At 43.0% G+C, this 15,330-nt stretch overlaps 1 protein-coding gene across 2 annotated transcripts in view; it reads right to left on the bottom strand.

Moving 5' to 3' along the window:
- BMPER (BMP binding endothelial regulator) overlaps positions 1 to 15,330 on the bottom strand; it is a 235,239-nt gene that overhangs the window by 168,951 nt on the left and 50,958 nt on the right. For both annotated transcript variants that reach the window (XM_058678067.1, XM_004582375.2), the window contains exons 4-6: positions 7,085 to 7,167; positions 5,039 to 5,129; positions 833 to 915 (exon numbers count right to left, since the gene is read on the bottom strand). In XM_058678067.1, the coding sequence (XP_058534050.1) occupies positions 833 to 915; positions 5,039 to 5,129; positions 7,085 to 7,167 (257 nt within the window). The remainder of the gene's footprint in view (positions 1 to 832; positions 916 to 5,038; positions 5,130 to 7,084; positions 7,168 to 15,330) is intronic.

Below are 15,330 nucleotides of genomic sequence, written 5' to 3' on the forward strand. Positions count from 1 at the left end.
TGTTGTAATAACTCCTTACTGTAAATAACTTGGAGCAGCTGATTAGGACTAGATTTCCCTCTACCACCACTAAATTTTTTACTCCAAGTTTAGAAGACATTAGCAAAAAAGATCTTTGAAACTGTAACCAGCTTCTTCTTTCTACTGCTTAGCACTCTGAAGATGTCCTTAGCACAGGGGTTAAAAATGAACACACTTAGAAAGATACAAGGATGGCTTTCTCTGAGTACTCCCGACTCTTCCCGCAACCCATCCTGTAGCGGCAGGCTCCTCCTGTCCATTCCCCTCACCTGTAAATGACCAGCTCTCTTTCCACTGAATATACTGAAGCCAAGCTGTGCTCAGGCCCACCTGCTTCTAGAATTCAACATCTGCCAGAAGCTCCTCTGACTCACAGAACAGATAATCCATAGTCTTCCAAAAGGAGGTGATGTGGAAGAAAATCAGCCTCTCCTCCTTGCTCTTTACTGTACCAATTCTCCACTGTGGGTAAGTATGCCCTCCAGGGGACACTGGGCAAACCACCGCAGACACTGTTGGTAATACAACGAGGGTGAAAACTACAACTAGAACCCATTGGATCAAGGTGAGGAATGCTGCTGAACACACTGCAGAATACAGCATCACCCAGCCCAGAGCACCAACAGCACAGAGGCTGAGAAGGCTTCCTCCAGCGGAAGAGCCTTCCCTTAGTTCCACCCATGGAAAAACTGAGGTTTCCACTAAGAGGAGGAGAGGAGACTGAAAGAGCTGAGGGGAGGAGGAAAATGAAGTGACTGCTAGCAGTAATGACCCAAAGGATCATCCTTAGAGTCTGCACAGCAGGACTTACAACACAGGAACACTTGGTACATTTGCTTCCTTCCGGCTGAAATTCCTCTCCTTCTCGGTACTGCACACCCTCAAATACACAGCCTGAAAAGCAAAGAAAGGTTCAGAATTAGGGTCAGCCTTCACGCAGGTGGGCAGGATCTGTCTGTGCATTGCTCATTCACCCTCACTTTCTGCAGCCACTTCCACCCAGCAGGGGGTTCTCTTTAACCAGTGCACAAGACTGCTTGATGGTAAACTCCATTGGCAACCAGACCCCAGAGGACCAGAAAAGACGAAAGGTAGGCCTTGGGAGGAAGGCTTTGAATGACAACGTAAAGGACCTCAGAATCACCAATGATGACTTCCCAGGAACAATGCAGCCTCTTCCAGGTCCCATGAATCCCCAAGCTCACTCCATCTGCTCAGTGTTCTTCCAAAGTGGGGACTTGTCACTTTCTCCACAGATAAGAAAACATCTCAGAAGCAGTCCAGCCAGCTGGCACAGCTGGGATTTGAATTCAGTTCAGACCCACTCCCGTACACTGTGCAAAGGGCTAGAAAGGACAGACGAAGGACAAGATGTGCCACGTGGATTTTCAGCCCTACATTTTGCATTTTCAAAGGGCTGTGTTCCCTACCAAGTGCTAGTAACAGGATGAAACATCATAAAGGTGTTTCCTATTTGGCCAGGTGCTGAGAACACCACCAAGCTCTATTGTCCGTATAAATGGCTCGAAGCGTAGGCTGCTCAGAGATCATGTGCCCCCTGAGGTCCAGGGAGGACTCAGCGCCATCCTCACACAGCGTTGGCCAGGCTAGCTGACACCACTTTCCACAAAGCAGACAGTGCCAAAGTAGAGCTACTAATGGGCAGAACTGGGCAAAGCAGGCTCTTGGGAAGAACTGAGAATCCGTGTTTCAGGACTTCCAACTATCAGCAGATCCCACCGAACTCTCGCAGCTGCTAGTTCTTGACCAGAGAAAATGAGCACTCACCCTGACCTGACCACTGGCTCTTTACCTCACAAAGCTGGATACGGAGGCCTCTGTTCAAAGGCCAAAGTGTCAGAGGTCATTGAGCCTGATGTTGAACAGTGGTTTTGTGAAACTATCCCAGGGAAGAGATGTTTTGGATACCCATACCCGGAGCTAAAAATCAACCGCCTCCTTGTCGTTCCCAAGGATGTGGAAAGACTTGCTAAGCCTGGGTCCCTCCAAGTGGCTGGATCCCAGCAATGCTCCTAATAGCAGATGCCCGGTCACCTCTTTTCAAAGGAATCTTCTGACAAAGTGTTTTCAAGTCTTTCATACTTCTTTGCATCTCTGATTCTATCATAAAGATGGTCAGACAGACTAACCACCGCAATGTACATGTGACAACTTAAATAATAGAATTTCAACAGAAATTTCTACTCCAAGTGCCTGTATCACAACTCACCATCCTTAAGCAAAGAGTCAGATGAAAAGGAAGAAGCAGACGACCAAGAATGCCCTGCAATCTGTTTCAGGAAGAAACTGACCACAGACTGTACATGGTTGTCATTATGCAGAATGCCATTCCCTGATCAATGACAGATGTCACTCCTTCCGAACTGCCACAGAGAATACCCCAAGGCTTCCTCTCACGGTCCCCACGTACACTTGGTCAAGGCTGCCCTCCCAAGACAAAGAATGATAACAGAGGGATCTTCAAGAAGTTCATGGACAGTACATGTTACGAAAAAAGTTAAGTAAGATACCAAAAAAATGACACCAAAATGAACTTCATCTTTTAATTCTGTTTTCCCACATACTTTTCTTGAGTATCATAGTAGTTTCTGGCAAAAACTTCTAGATCTGACAATGTGCATCCCAATCTTTTGGCACTTGGGGTTGGGAAGAGGTATCGAAGTTGGCCTCATCACTGACTTTTGTACAAAGCCTGGTCAGGCATCACAGGTCTCATGTTTGTCACTAGTATGCTAAGTTTTAAAGAAAATTTGCCTCTCAGAACCAAGGCAGAACAGTTCTTGTGGGGAGTGGAGGAGCAGAGATAATACAGGAGGATGATGACAAGCAAAGAGAAGGGGTCCCTTTGGCCCTTACTCACTCATGGACTTGAGGCAAGCATTAATTCTCACTGGGTCTGACTTCCTCCCACAGAACGGCGTGCAGTCCCTCGTCCCTCCCTAGGTGACCATGAGGGATTTAGTGCTGCAATGCATGGAGCTCAGTCCTTTCCTTCCCAAGAACTTAATCACAAACAGCATGAAAGCAGCAACCGCTCAAATATGAAAAATGCTTCACTTGCTGAAATAATTGCTGTCATCTGTGAAGCCATCCTCTCAAAGGCAGCCAAAAAATACAACTCTCTCCCTAGTGCAAGAATGTTACCTAGGGTGAGAGATGTTCCATTTCAAAGGCTTCCCTTCATTACCACTGTTCCCTCAGAGTTGGGAGTGAGAGCAGGGGCAGCTCTGATGGCATCTCTACAAAGCAATGGTCTACTTAACACAAGTGAATTCATATTGAAGAGCTATGATATTGAAGAGCTATGATACTTTTTAAAATCTATATATCATGCAAAACTTTGCTCTGCTATCCATCTCAAGCCTGGCTGTGTATGCTGTAGGCCTGGGTGGCATGGGCAAGGATTCTAACGGAACTGATCTAGGATGCAGCCAAACAGGCCAGATATCAATGTTTCTTTTTGTCAAGTTTCCCAGGTGATTCAGGTATGCCACACAGAGGACCACTGATCCAAATTACTAAAGATCCTATGGGCATTTAAGGATATGATTACTGGAAAGAAAACATTTGGCATTGTTTGGAGGGAAAAGGGACTCATGTAATGCTGATTCACAGTCACAAAATAATTGGATCATGGAAATGATCCTCTTATGTTTCACCACATTTTGGTCTTTGCATAAACATATCTAGCTAAACAAGCATTGTAGAAATCCCACTGTGAAAAGGAAGCTACAGGCAGGTGCTTGGTGTCATAGTTAGGACACCACTTGGGAGGTCTGAATCCATGTCAGCTTCATTCAGATTTCAGCCCCCATCCAATGTGTATCCTTAGACACAGCAGATGACAGTTCAAGCAAGTGCATCCCTGCCATCCATGTGTAAGACATGGATTGGGTCCTGAGTGTCTGGTTTCAGCCTACCCAGCCCTAGTTGTTGTAAGAACTTTCGAGACGATCAGTAGGTGCAATTTTTGTGTGTGTGTATGCGTGTGTGTACTTTTCAAACCAATTTTTTTAAATCATTTTTAAAAAGAAGTTGAATAAAGCCTATATGGGGAATGTAAGGAAAGTTCTGGAAACTTGGGGTCCTGCTCATTCAAGAAAAAGACTGAATTCTGAAGAGGCCAGTGGAGGAGGGATCTGGGTGAGAGCCTCAGGAATCTCTCAGGAAGGACAGAAACTGACTCCTTGGAGATTCACATCAAGAGGTGGAAATAGCTGCCAGATCCGCTTCACAAGGAAAATGACTCTTCGAAACCCACAGAAAAGGCTGGCCTGTGTGAGACAATCAGCTGGTAGCGGGAAGGATCTGAAAACAAATTTTTTTTTTTTTTTTTTTGCTCACTTGAAAGTTGCCAGGCTTGTAACTAAAGGCATGAAAAGGTACAGGAAGCCATGAAAAGGTGCCATCTTGTTCAGGGCAGGCAGAGCAAACATTTCCAGCCACTGCAAAGGAACGATGTCCTTGCTGTCAGCGGGGTAGCAGGGTGCTCTAGAAAAGCCAGGAGGTCCAACTGGTGGAACCACACGGAAAACGGCGAGCAGCAAAACCCCAAGCTGAATGCACTCGGGGACACAGCACTCAGTTTTCAGAAAACATCTGGTCACCTCATTACCATGGTGAGCTCTGGGCAAGGTACTGCAATACGAAGCAATAAAAAGACTTTTCTGGAAGCCAGCAGAAGCCACGGCCTTGCCTTCCAACATAAGCGTTACTTGTGGCCCTGCGGGGTAGAAAGCAGGCCTCCCGAGCCTGAGGAGTCCGCATGCCAAGACCTACAGCATGTTGTATTCACACAGGGCACGGGCAAGAGGCTGGGCCGATGTCTCTATGCAAACGAGTCTGCTTTCTACACCCGTGAGGATGCAGAGGTGAAGCGAGGAAATTTCCACTCAGGAAGAAGGGAGTCACGCACTCTTGAGAGAACACAGATGGTGAACAGTGGTGCGCTGCATGCCAGCAAGCCTTGCGGCCCTCTCCTCCCTGAAGACCTTACCTGGGCATGTTGGGCAGCAGGCTCCCGGCTGCTCCAGAGGGTTCCTACAGTGAACAACACAGCGCACCTCGGCCTCTGTGACAACGCCCTCCTGGAAAATACAACTCCACAGTCAGCTGGCTCCAGGTTCCTTCTGAGAAGGTAGGACATTTGGAAAAGTAACCAAGATGGGTGGAATCTGAACTCTCCTCACCAGCACCCCATCCCTGCCACCAAAATGCAGGTGTGGCCAAGCGTCAGGCCGGAGGCACACCCAGCACAAGTGAAGGGGAGACCCAGCTCTACCCACTCACTCCCTCTCCTGACCCCGTCGAGGCCTTAGCACACCAGGTCTGTCATCTCTTCTAATGCCTAGCCTGGCTTCCTCTTTTGAATCCTCCTGTATTTCCATCACTGATATATTATACTTCAGGTCATTAATTGGGAGGCATGAATACAACAGTATAATAGCCCAGAAAATCATGTGATTGTTCTCTCCAGACGATTCTTCCCCACCCTGCTAGTAATAACTAGAACAGCTCTACTATCTTAAAAATATACCTCTGCCTCCCAAAGAACTTGCATGTCAAGTTTTTGATGTTTTTCAAGCATTAAGAGATAATTTTAAGTCCATATTAGGCAGGTAAAAATACACTTGAGGTCTTAATAAATTCAAGCAAAACTGTAAAGTGACCTTGGGACTGTATTATCATTTAATGTCAACTGAAACATTTTAAAATTAATATCACTTCCCATGATAATTTCCATTCCATTTCTTCATTCAGACAGTAAAAGTTAATCCTCGCCCCCATCCCTGCAGCGTAAGGATCGTCCTCTGACTGCTATATAAAAATGGTAAATTTGTCTGTAAAGAACAGGAGGCCGTTATAAATGACAAAGACTGGGGCCAAAACTTCCAGGGCTGAAATTTCATTGCTTAAGAGGCAGGGCATATGGGAGCAGAACAAACTATAGAATCAATGTAGGCTTTTGCGTTATTAAAAATCTCATTTCTTTGTACCTTGAGGTTGAGCTAATGGAAAATCTAGTGTAAAAGCTCAATATTGTTAATGTGTTCTACCTACTACATATTTTCACAAAAAGCTTACATTACATGCATAAGCTGAATATCTGACTGCATAAATAACTGAAGGTCTCAGCAATGAGCACATCTATTTGGTCACATAATAGAGTATGATTACCTGAAACTGGCAATTCAATAAACTGAATGTCAATATGATTGAGATAAGATCAGAGAAACCATCCATTATTAAATTAACCTTTCAATCTTATTTCAATGCAAATGCATCTCCCTGGAGGATGAAACGGGGTGAAGAATAAAATAATTTAAGGGTAACTTCCCTAAAGACAAGAATTTTCAAGTTAAATCAAAATTATATGAGCATTATTGTTTTTGCAACAGAGTGTCTCTATAGTGATAAGAGAGTTTGAAAGCTTACGTTCTTCACAACCCCTTTGCTTTATCCTGTTGTTTAGTACCTGCAGCAAATAAAGCCATGTGAAATGGCTACTCTTTTTGGGATTCAGCAAGGATCAGCCACAGCTGACTCCTTAGTTGCTCCGCTAGAGCTTCTTAAATTAGCCAGGTTGAAACCCTTGAGGTCACAATATACTAATTGCCTCGATTTAATACAGCTTATGGATTGGCCACAGTCCAAGATCTTTCTAAATCAAAAAAGGAAAACATGTATCATCTAACAATACCTCTTTTTTGTTAACAAGAATTCATGTTTTACTCAAAGTTGATTTCACAGGAAGACAAATTTTCCCCAAGGAAACAGGCAGCTTCCTGGAGTCTTTCCAGGCACAAGTTAACAATGGTGGACAGTTCCACTGTGAGTTTCTGGAAGTAGACACTATACCATCCCTATCCTGTACCTGTATTGTTACAGTGAATGACACAATGGAAGCATGCAAAGACACAGTTGGCTTTCCATTTGCTTCTCATTTTTGTTTTGGAGAGACTTCACTCTGTGCTATCTGACGGGGACAGCTGAGAACTCCAAGGACTCCTTCTAACTGGAAAATGAAATAGTTGGCCTTTACCTGGCACTGGCGCAGGACACAGGGCTCAGCTGGGCTCTGCCATTTGAAGGAGCTGTTGTAAGTATTTCCTTCATAGGTGCAACCTACACGGAAAACACAACAGTGGGAAGAAAAGTCAAGAATGGATGTGGATGTCCCTTCATTTTGGGAACACGAGAAGTTACATCTTCTAGGCCAAGTCCAGCACTTGGCGGCGCTGTCGTATTCACTGACTGCTTTCCCCCAAAATACTACTAAGCCTTCTAAGTATGCACTTGGCATTCACTGACATTAATTCTTTGGCTATTGAGAAGATTAACTTCATGGATTAAATTTTCAAATGGCAAATCACAGATTGATGAGCTCTCTTGGCCAAAATGCATAACCTCATAAATTTATGCACAATAAGGTAGAAGCAGTATGAAAGCTAAAAAGCATCACCACAAAAAGGGATCTTACAGGAGACTAAGCTAATTCAAAATTACTGAAGATTAGGAAGTTTAAAACATGTAGGAAATAAAAGCATAAAATTGAAATGTAGAAGAAACAGATTGTAAAATTTTACATCCATCTAAGACTGTTAAGAAATACAATTGGGAGGGGGTCGCGGCATGATAGCCTAGAGGATAAAGTCCTTGCTTTGCATGCCAGGATCCCATAGGGGTGCCAGTTCTAATCCCGGCAGCCCTGCTTCCCAACCTGCTCCCTGCCTGTGGCCTGGGAAAGCAGTTGAGGATGGCCCAAAGCCTTGGAACCTTGCATCCAGTCGGAGACCCAGAAAAAGCTCTTGGCTCCTGATTGGCTCAGTACCTGCTGTTACAGTCACTTGGGGAGTGAATCATCGGACAGAAGATCTTCCTCTCTGTCTCTCCTCCTCTCTGTGTATCTGACTTTGCAATAAAAATAAATAAATATTTTAAAAAAAGAAAAATACTTTTGGGCCCAGTGAATAGCTCAATTAGCTAACTCTCCCCTTCAAACACCAGGATCCCATACGAATGCCAGTTTGTTTCCCTGACTGCTCCACTTCCCATCCAGCTCCCTACCTGTAGCCTGGGAAAGCAGTTGAGGACGGCCCAAAGCCTTATGACCCTGCACGTGAATGGGAGACCTGGAAAAAGCTCCTGGCTTCGGATCAACTCAGCTCTAGCTGTTATGGCTACTTAGTGAGCAAACCAGCGGTCAGAAGATTTTTCTGTCTCTTCTGTATATAAATCTGCCTTTCCAATAAAAATAAATAAATCTCTTTTTAAAAAAATTCTTTAACAAGTGGAATTTTACAAGAATAACCTCTCAACTCTAAGGACTATCATTTCATGTTTTGCTTTTACTTTTAGGAAATAAATTAGATTAAGAAAATCCAAAGCTATCACTGTATGGATTATCACCTATTAATTCATTGGCTAAAATAGAAATCACATAAACTCATTGATCAAAACAGATGTCCAAGGCTAAATTTCCTCAAAAGAGGCAACAAGCAAGTTGGCTTCTATCCCCATAGAAACAACCACAAGGACCTTCAGCCTGCCTGTGCAGTGGGTGCTAGGGCCATGAGCCCCAGGGGTCTGGCAGGGCCTGGGTTGCCTGGTCCAGGTCCTAAGACCCACCTGCATGGTAGGTGCCAGGGCAGGAGGCCCGGGAACACGAGATCTAGTGGGTCTCCGGTTCTCTGGCTAGGACCTTCAGCCAACCTGCAAGGTGGGTGCTGGATCTGTGAACCCCAGAGGTGGGCCCACCTGTGAGAACTGGTCCTCCTCAGTGTAAAGGATGGAGCGGTAGACAGCAGGCCAGGGTGCACACAAAGAATCTGGTAGCCCATTGGGTCCTGAGAGGACATGAGGCACCATAGCAGAGAATGGAGAACAGAACATGCAAACAACTACCCAGCCAATGATAGCATATATCTGGGTGAATGGAGACTCCAAGGTTGACTGTTTCAGCCAATGGACATTGGAAGGGTTTCCTCATCCACAGATAGGTGAGATGGACAGCATTTCAGAAGTATTGCATATACCTGGGCAGAACCCTCAAGTTTGTACCATATTGGGACCTGGGTTGATACTGAGTGTCAGTTCCCCAGCTCTGGGTACTAGGGTTGTTGGAAGTCTGGGTATGACTTCGCCCCTTATCTCCTTCCTCCCCCTCCAGAAATGGGAACAGAAATAGAAAGTTTATAAACAATGATCACATCCACTTTTCTCTAACCCTGGATCCTTTCCATCCTGATTAACTATATAAACATCACCTACAATTCTAAAATTACAACACACACACACAACACATATTTTATATATATAAATATATATATTTTTCATATATGTATATATGAAATAGCCACAAAAATAACAATGTGAAGAGCACAGACTCAAACCTGGACACAATTTATACAAATTACACCCTCAACATTGTAGTTGACACTTCCTAGAGGACATACCAGGCTATACCTGTAGGTAACTAAATTCTTAGGTGTCTATCAGACAGATTAATTAATAGTAATACGGATCACTGAAACTAAAAAAAGTACCTATAAAATACAGCAACAAGCACATGGGGAAATGCAAAAAAAGTGATGAGGGGGAGGCGGTGGACTTGATTTTGTTTTAATGACTGATTTCTGCCAAACTAATACATTCAAGCAGAATAATAAAGGACTTAGGAAAATTTCAATAGATGTTTCCACAAACTGAGAACCATGATCTGAATGTGAGTGATTACAAAAGAGCTCAGTGATACTCGGCTCTCTAGTTCCTACAAATCAAATTACTAAAGTACACAGCTGATTGGAAACACATTAAGGCAATGCTTTCACAATATATTTTTAAATTTCCTTTGTGTGAATTGTTACTGAGATAAAATGTTCAAGCATAGGAGCCCTTATTACACTACAAATACATACACCAAACCAAGAATGAATACAGTAAATTTTCAACAATGTAAATCAATATAAAACAATTGGGACCAGCATAAATCTTTACAATAACCATGCCATGTGCATGTCTGGTCCACTAGCACAGACTCACTCAAATAATAAATAACTTGTTCTGAGAGATGGAGGCGGGGAAATCAGAGAAGCAAATCCGATTCATGTTAAGTCCAAGTAAATATGAAACGCCTGCCAAGACTGCCAGTAGAGTTTCCGAATATGTTATATATTTTCATCATGTGGATTAAAAAAACTGAAAGAAAGGGTGATTTTTTTTTTTTTTTGCTACTAATAAGGCAGGCAAAGATTTTGTCTTTTTTTTTCCTACTTTGCAGGAGGAAGTATTCTACAAAATCCACATAGGTCAGGCTAAGAGACTGTTCCTAAGGTGTGCAAAGGGTTCCCAGGAGCTGCACGCAGCCTTCAGGAGTATTCTACTTGAGATAGGATGGAAGGATTTGGAACAGGTTGTCTACAGTACAGGGAGCCCAAAAGTGCTTCCTGATTCAAATGACTGTCCACTGGAAGCTGTGTTCCTCCACCGTATTATAGTATATAAACAAAGATTTGCTAACAATACTGAAAAATCAAACCAAGGTCAGACTGTGAAGTGTTTCGCTGCCTGACTGCTCTTGTGTCAGATGGAACACTGAGTCTATGGAACAGATTTTCCCACATGATGGATGAATCTGAGTGACTGAACACTCAAAAACATCTGTGGAAATCTCGTTAGCAAATGTAATCCATGTCTTTTGCTTCTCCATGTCCCCTCACTAGCATGGAGACTTCAGCATATCAACCATTAGAATAATTAGAATTCTTGGGAACAGGGTAATTAATGTACTTTTAATTCATTTTCTAAGATAAACATGCTATGCTAACACAAGATTTGAGCAATGTGAAGACATGGGCATAAACACAGCCAAGAAGAACCCTGTACACATCCCAGAAAAGAATGACCTCTCAGTTTCTGGAAGGCAAACTTCATAATTCATCCAAACTGCCACCAGCTTTATGCTGTTGTTATTGTCTTCCCAATCTAATGTAGGCTGCTACTTTCATAAAAAATGACTTACTAGAGAGATGAGCGTTAAGCCCAGCAGTTAAGACATCAATGGAGATGCTCACATTTCATATCAGAGAGCCTTAAAGCAAGTCCCAGTTCCACTCCTCCGTTCTATTTTCCCGTTAATGTGCACACTTGGAGGCAACAAGTGATGGCTCAAGTGGTCGAGCCTAGACTGAATTCCTAGTTCTGATTGGTGAAGCCTCAGCCACTGCAGGCATGTGAGGTGTGAGCCAGTGGAACGGAGAGCTCTATCATGCACTCTCAGTTTTCTCTATCTCTGTTACACACACACACACACACATACATAAAATAAATAATCTGCAAAGAACTTTCTAGAAAGGTTAAATGTCAAATGTAGACTATTAAGACCAGGAAGGTGCTTGGCATAATGCTTGGGGCACCTGTCAGGTTGTCCCCATTCCATGTACATGGATGTATATATTCTAGTCCTGGATTTGCTTCTGATTCTGATTTCCAACTTACGGGCACTATGAGAGGGATCAGGTGACACTTTGAATAGCTGGATCCCTGTCACACATGGAATACTCGATCTCGAGTTCCTGGCCCCTGACTTTAGCCTGACTCCGTTCCAGCTTTTGTGGACACTGCTGATTATCAGTGATGGGAGGTTCTTTGTTTCCCATCTCTTTTTGTCCCTCCCTCTCTGTATTTCAAATAAATCAAAATTTAAAAAGTAAATCAACATGAGATAAAAGATTTAGGAGATTAAAAGAATTAAAAATATAAGCTCAATGTGTTTATTCTATGTAATACACAAGGAATAATCTGATTATATTAAATGTTATGAGTCGTTTACTCTTCATTTCTGTGTTTGTCTTTCTGTAGATCAGCATTGTACTCTACAGACCCTTGGCCACCTGCCCAGCGCATTCTTGGTATCACTGTACTGGGGGATATGTCTTGGGGTGACAACCTGGAGAATCAACAACCATATTTCAAATTCTGACATTTAAATTAGAAGCAAACTTACAGATAATATAGACTTTCCCTTTACATGTGGGAAAATTTGCACAGAGACCAAAGTATCTTGCTCCAAACTAGAAGAAATTAGATGTGAAATTAACAATAAAATCCAGGATGTGAAACACATTTTTCACCTAGACCAGTAGTATTATTTTGGCACTTTCTAGTTTGGCATGATATCCTTCACTTTAAGGAATTGAAGCCCCTGGGAGAAAAAAATAATCAACGTTGTTCTTATAAAATTAAATGAACACAGATGCAATAACTAAGAGTCAGTAAGATAGGTAAAAGAATGAACAAGTAAATATGAGAGTGCGTCCAAAAATTCATGGAAACATGGAATTCAGAGATACCCATTTTGGTGCAAAAAACTGTGAAAATCATGCAGAGTTTTTTTAATAATTCACACTATCTTTGCACTTTTTACAAAATTATCCTACACATATCCTTATTATTATTTGTTTATTCATTTGCGAAGTATAAAAACAAAGATGGGGCCTGGCGGCGTGGCCTAGTGGCTAAAGTCCTCGCCTTGAAAGCCCCGGGATCCCATGTGGGTGCTGGTTCATATCCCGGCAGCCCCGCTTCCCATCCAGTTCCCTGCTTGTGGCCTGGGAAAGCAGTCGAGGATGGCCCAAAGATTTGGGACCCTGCACCCGCGTGGGAGACCTGGAAGAGGTTCCAGGTTCCCGGCTTCGGATTGGCACAGCACCAGCCGTTGCGCTCACTTGGGGAGTGAACCATAGGATGGAAGATCTTCCTCTCTGTCTCTCTTCTCTGTATATCCGCCTTTCCAATAAAAACAAATAAATCTTTTTTATTTATTATTTTTAATTCATTAATTACATTGTATTATGTGACACAGTTTCATAGGTACTGGGATTCTCCCCACCCCTCCCAAAACCCTCCCACCATGGTGGATTCCTCCACCTTGTTGCATAACCACAGTTCAAGTTCAGTTGAGATTCCCCCATTGCAAGCATCTACCAAACATAGAGTCCAGCATCTTATTGTCCAGTCAAGTTCAACGGCTTCTTAGGTATACCCTCTCTGGTCTGAAGACAGAGCCAGCAGAAAAAACAAATAAATCTTAAAAAAAAACAAACCAGAGATGAAGAACAACAGATAGAGAGCACCCATCTGGCTCTTTCTCCAAATGTTTACCAAAGCTAGCACTTCTTCTTTTACATGTATTATTCAAGAGACAGGCAGAGAGACAGGAAGTTCCTACTGTCTAGTTTATTCCCAAGTCTGCAATAGCTACCGTTGGACCAGGGTGAAGTCAGTAGATAGGAACTCAGTCCACATCTCCCACATGAAAGGAAGGAACCCAGTTACTTGGACATCACCTGTGTCCCCTCAGGGTTTGCATTTGCAGGAAGTTGAATCCAGGAACTAGAGGTGGCCATGGAACCCAGGCACTCTGAGACGGGATGCAGACACCTTAACTGCTGGACCAAATACCTGCCCTCCGTTTTTCTTGAAATACTTTTAAGTAAACCTGTACAAAGGAATTCACAAACATTTGCTAGTTTTACTCTGGTGCTAAAAAGTTTTTCAGATTCTATAAGCATCAACAAAACCATCAGCAATACAGCAAAAAAATGTATTATTTTCTGAAAAATAATAGTAATATATAAAAATCAGCAGTTCTCAAACAAGAAGAATTTTGCTTCCCACCTCAATCCCTACGTAGAGATCTTCTGGCAATGCTTGGAGACAGTTTTGGTTCTCACAACTAGGGGCAGACAGATGCTGCAAGCATCCCCTGGGCAGGTGCCAGAGATGCTGCTAAACATCCTACAAGGAACAACAAAGAATCAACCTGCCCAGAATGCCATTGTGCCAAGGTGAATTCGGGGCCTGCTTCAAACCATCCCACAGAGCTCCCTAGCTCATCTTTAGGTCTAAAATGACACCGAATTAAGACTCAACTAACTACACATCTGTTCTGTGCTCATTTTGGCTCTTTAAATACTTCAGGGTCAGGAAGGTTGTTTACAGTCTGTTTTGAGCACACGTACTCTCGTAGAGAAAACTTGGCCTCCCAACACGTGGCAATGGAAACAGGAAGAACGCACATTAATTGAATCCACAGTTAAGCAATAAAACTCATTTTTCCTATTAGTTGTGACCTTTCTCCATGGCCACATCATCCCAAGAGAGAAAGAATACCACACATTTTCATCATTCTGCTGTTAAAATAACTGTTAAAAATCATCAGGATCATAAAAAATGGCACTGCCTTTTAACCAGCCTTAGTTATGCCTCGCTACCCATCTAGTCTAAATCTTCTAACTTCTCATGTTAATTATGAGCTAAACAGCACAGAATTATATGTTGCTGCTACCAATAACTTAACCCCTGGTAACCCATGTCCATCCCAACATGGTCCCAAACTAGCTTTTCAGTCTTCTCCCTTTATTCCAAGTCCTCCACCTTGGTCCCTGGGCTCCTGATACAATGAATCTGCATGCATCTGAATGCATGCAAGTACATCAGCCAAGCCAAGACTTAACTCCCTCAGCTGCAGCTACCATCTGAGTGACCATCTAAGGATGCTCAGTCTTCTCCTTGTAGGACCTCTCTGCTTCCACCTCCTCCCACATGTTCCAGAAGCTGTCTTCCAAAGATCTTTCCATCGCCTCCACTTCAGGCTCAGCCAAGTCAAGCTTCTGCTTATTTCTCACCTGGACTACCACAAGGGACTCACCAGCTACTGGTTGGGGTAAAGGGGGTGGGGCTTCTTCAAGCCATCCTCCTCCACAGATGCCCATGTTTGCTCTTTTAAACCCAGTTCTTATCATTTCATCACATACTGGAATTCTGTATCAGCGACAGATGGTGCTCAGCCGAGCAAAAGCACAGAGCAAATAACTCCTGTCAACCTTTCTCCAGACCAGCTGGATCAGAGTCTCCAAAAACTTGAAGTAGAGCAGGAATCTTATTTTTAGGATTAAAAATATCTTGCCTACAATAAAATTAAGACATCTTAGTAAACACATTTATTCCTTGGTATTCACGGGGATGGCGGTTTGGATCCAGAAACACACAAATTCCAAAATCCATGGACACTTACAAAAATTATATTAAAATTATGTTGTATTTGCATATAAGTTGTGTACATCCTCCTATATATTGTAAGTCATCTCCAGATACTTAAAATAACAAATGTAATGCAAATGTCTTGCAAATGGCTGTTACACCTGTATTGTCTAAGGCTCAATGACAAGGGAAAAAATGTCTTCACAGGTTTGGTACAGATTCAAGTGGTCCCTCCCCTTCTCCACT

Source organism: Ochotona princeps, chromosome 20 (genome assembly GCF_030435755.1).
Source record: "Ochotona princeps isolate mOchPri1 chromosome 20, mOchPri1.hap1, whole genome shotgun sequence".
Taxonomy (NCBI): domain Eukaryota; kingdom Metazoa; phylum Chordata; class Mammalia; order Lagomorpha; family Ochotonidae; genus Ochotona; species Ochotona princeps.